Below are 3,830 nucleotides of genomic sequence, written 5' to 3' on the forward strand. Positions count from 1 at the left end.
ACCTTTGCAGTCTTGATAGATTCTTCAACCGCGAACATTTCTTTTGTGGCCTGTTGTTCACCACAGACTGTTTTGATACCTTCTGGAGTCCGGAATTTCAATACCTGATGCATAATTGAGGGGACCGCTCTCACGAGGTGAATCCACGGTCTGCCCAGCAATGCATTGTATCCCATGTCTCCCTCTATCACATAAAATTTCATCTGCTGCGTAGTTCCTGCCATATTGATCGGTAAGGTGATCTCACCCTTCGTCGTCTCACATGCCATGTTGAATCCGTTAAGGACCCGTGGTGCCGGCACGATCTGATCTAGTAGTCCCAGCTGTTCGATGACTCTCCATCAGATGGTATTAGCCGAGCTACCTGGATCAATTAGCACACGTTTAATTCTAAATTTATTGACAAGGACAAATATTACCAGTGTGTCGTTATGCGGCTGGGCGATGCCTTCCATGTCCTCATCATTGAACGTGATGGGACCATCGGGGTCACCATTCCGGATACGCTTTTCCCTCGTTATGAAAATTTTGTTGTGTTTTACGACCGGCCCAATGGGAACGTCAGTTCCTCCCATGATCATGTGTATCACATGCCGAGGCTCTTCTGGCCTATCCTGCTTGTTGGAGTCCAGGTTCTTAAAATGGGTTTTTGCTCGTTCACTTAAGAATTCTCGAAGATATCCCACATTGAACAGACGAGCGACCTCCTCTCTCAGCTGCGGGCAATCTTCGGTCCGATGGCTGTGAGTACGATGATACTTACAAATAAGACTTTTATCCCGCTTCTCTGGATCAGATTGGACTGGCCTTGGATGCCTTGTTTCTTTGTTTCGGATAACGGCCGCCGCTATGGTTGCTACATCGACGCAAAAATTGTACTCGGATAACCTTGGAGTTTCTCTGTTTCCCGGGGCTCTATCGACAATATTTCTGTTTATCAATCCACGACTACTTTGGCCCCGATCATTCCTTCGATCATTCCTGACTGATTCGCCGTTGCACTCGTTTCCCCTTCGATTGAGTGGGTAAGCCCGATACCTGTCATATGACGGTCTAGGATCCCAATCTACCATTCTCTTCGATCGATCACTCCCTTTACCAGAATGCCATGATACCGAAGCAGCCCTCGAAATCTTATGATCTTCAACCCTAATCTTCGACCGATACCTGTTGTGTACATCAGCCCAGGAGATCGCCGGGTACTCTATCAGATTTTGCTTTAGCTCTATAGATGTGATCGAGCTCCTTGAATTGTGCCCTTGGGTGAAATCCTGAATGGCCCAATCGTCCGTGACTGGAGGTAAGTCCATGCACTCTAATTGAAATCGAGCCACAAACTCGCGGATGGTCTCATTATCTCGTTGCTTGACATTGAACAAGTTTAATTTTCGTGTTTTGACCTTGATAGCCAGGGCATGGGCCTTGACGAAAGCATCAGCAAGCATGGAAAATGAATCAATTGAATGCTCGGGCAAGTTATGATACCAAATCATCGCCTCATTTGACAGGGTTTCCCCAAATTTCTTAAATAGCACTGATTCCCTTTCGTCATCGGCGAGATCATTGCCCTTAATAGCGCATGTATATGCAGTCACATGTTCATGTGGGTCCGTCGTCCCATTATACTTCGGGATATCGGGCATGCGAAATCGCTTAGGGATTTTCATCGGTGCCGCACTCAACGGAAATGGCATTTGAACAAATTTTTTCAAATTCGATCCCTTCAACACTGGTGGAGCCCCCGGAATCTGATCGACCCTCGAGTTGTAGTTTTCCAACTTCTTGTCATTCGCCTTTATATTCCTTTCTCTGGACTCGACTCGTTTCGTCAATTCTTCGAGCATTCTTATCAATTCGCTGCTTTGTCCGGGGTGGTTCTCATTACCCCGTAGGACGTGACTTTGTTTTGTATCCTGGGTCTGTTCTGATGGGGCAATATCGGGTGCCAGACCTCGGTTTTGCAATTGCGCTATGATCTCTTACTGGGACTGTAACTGAGCCATAGCCATGTCTAACTGGTTTTGGAGCTATTGCAACATGGCTCCGTTATTCTCGCCGGCCGGTATGTTGCCCACCGATAACCCGGCTTGAACATGATTAACGGGGGGCGCGTTGTTATTTGGTACGCCCCCATCGTCATGTTCGTGATGGCTTGGTTCCACTTGGAAGTTAACGGAATGGGAATCTAACATTTTTGGTAGACTTGAAATCAAACCTTAAAGAGCAAGTGTAAATATCGAGCGTAACTAGAATGTTGTATTGAACCACCACTACTATTTTTGGCCCCATGGTGGGTGCCAAACTATTTAACCTTAAAATGGAGAACAATTAAATTTATGCATGGTGCCAAAGATATGTGGCTAAATTCAATTTGAGATTAGATTGCAAGATAATCAGCTCTGGCCTCGGGTATAGAAACCGAGGTCATCACCTTCTGTCGAGTACTTACACGATATATAATGAAAATAAACTTAGGACAAATGGAAAATGGACACAAATGACTCTTATTGCTTGTTTTCATATGAACTATTTCTCTCTTTCTATTGCCAACCCCCTACAATGGATGGGAGACTCCCCTTTTTATACTGGAGGAGTCCTAACCCTAGTACAATTCTAAATAAAGAAAAGAAATATGGTGACAGCTATTGCCGAGATCGACATCGAAATATCCGGTTGAGGGAGGATATTTCGGTCTTCTCCTTATGGTAATTAAGCGCCTTTCTTTTAATGCCTCGTCCCTGATTGAGCTCGAAGCCTTACTCTCGATAAGTCGGTCGTGTCGTGCACGAGCATAACTATGGCATCGGGAAACCGAGCATGCCCGTATCCTCGGTTTTACCCGTATACACCTCTCTAATTGCAATTGGTTAAGCGACGATTGGCTTCCCAACTGATTGAATTGGAGAGCCAAAGGCATGAAGCATCGAACCACAAGCATCAACTGCCACAACACCAATACTGGAATCTCTTGTGTCTTTTTGCACACCTTCATCAGTAAAAAACAAAACCTCATCTTGACAAAAGATTAGTTGCTCATCAATTAAGGATATATCATTTTGGGTGTTACTAATAGAACCAAGTTCTTTAAACTCATGGTAATCAAATAATGCTTGCGACACAATATTAGGAACGCCCCACATTTCATTATTAAAAGTCTAACTATTCCTAGCTTTCCAAATAAACTACATTAGATGCACAGATAAATTCAAAAGATTCATAGATTCTGGATATTTCTTAACATTCAAAAAAAGATCATACCACCAACAAGCAAAATTATCAACTCTATCTATATTAGGCCATAAAACAGGACTCATTTTCCAGACAGCTAGAGATCTAGGGCAGTGAAAAAACATATGTTCAATTGTTTCTTCTTCCATCCCACATACCCTACATGTCGCATCTTTTAGCCTTAGCCTCTTTTCTAGCACACTTTTAACCAGTAAGGCATTCAATAAACACTTCCTCAAAAAATGCTTTAACTTGTTCTTAATTTTCATTTTCCACACACTTAACCAAAATGATTTCGGAAAAGACTGGTTACTTGATTCAATTCTATCATTTCTCCTTTCATGAGCCTCCAATAAGGATTTTGCTAGGTGATAGCCTGAACGCATCTCATAACTCCCAGATCATGTAAAGTGCCATAACAATCTATCAATCCCGCCCGACCTAGACAAAGGAATAGAAAGAATAGCTTTATGTTACCTTCGCAGAATAAGCCACTAAGCATATCTAATTTCCATGTTGAGCTCTCACTATCAATCAAGTTAAAAACCTTTAAATCCCTGACACTATCACCATGAATTGTAACAGGGTAAAAGTTATCATCC

The 3,830-nt window shown here is 43.1% G+C and overlaps 1 protein-coding gene across 1 annotated transcript; it reads right to left on the reverse strand.

Moving 5' to 3' along the window:
* Positions 1–310: 310 nt before the first annotated feature.
* LOC132637623 (uncharacterized) lies at positions 311–1,844 on the reverse strand. The gene is made up of 2 exons (XM_060354684.1): positions 420–1,844; positions 311–364 (listed from the first exon to the last, which is right to left on the reverse strand). The coding sequence occupies exons 1-2, from the start codon at positions 1,842–1,844 to the stop codon at positions 311–313; spliced, it is 1,479 nt and encodes a 492-aa protein (XP_060210667.1).
* Between the last annotated feature and the right edge of the window lie 1,986 nt (positions 1,845–3,830).

The sequence above is a fragment of the Lycium barbarum genome, chromosome 4, assembly GCF_019175385.1.
Source record: "Lycium barbarum isolate Lr01 chromosome 4, ASM1917538v2, whole genome shotgun sequence".
Classification (NCBI taxonomy): domain Eukaryota; kingdom Viridiplantae; phylum Streptophyta; class Magnoliopsida; order Solanales; family Solanaceae; genus Lycium; species Lycium barbarum.

Bases quoted from the DNA above. Each gene is read 5' to 3' on its own strand.
- LOC132637623 (XM_060354684.1), bottom strand. From the start codon at position 1,844: ATGCTCGAAGAATTGACGAAACGAGTCGAGTCCAGAGAAAGGAATATA. The intron at 365-419 runs GTAATATTTGTC...TAATTGATCCAG, and splicing joins AGCCGCATAACGACACACTG to GTAGCTCGGCTAATACCATC.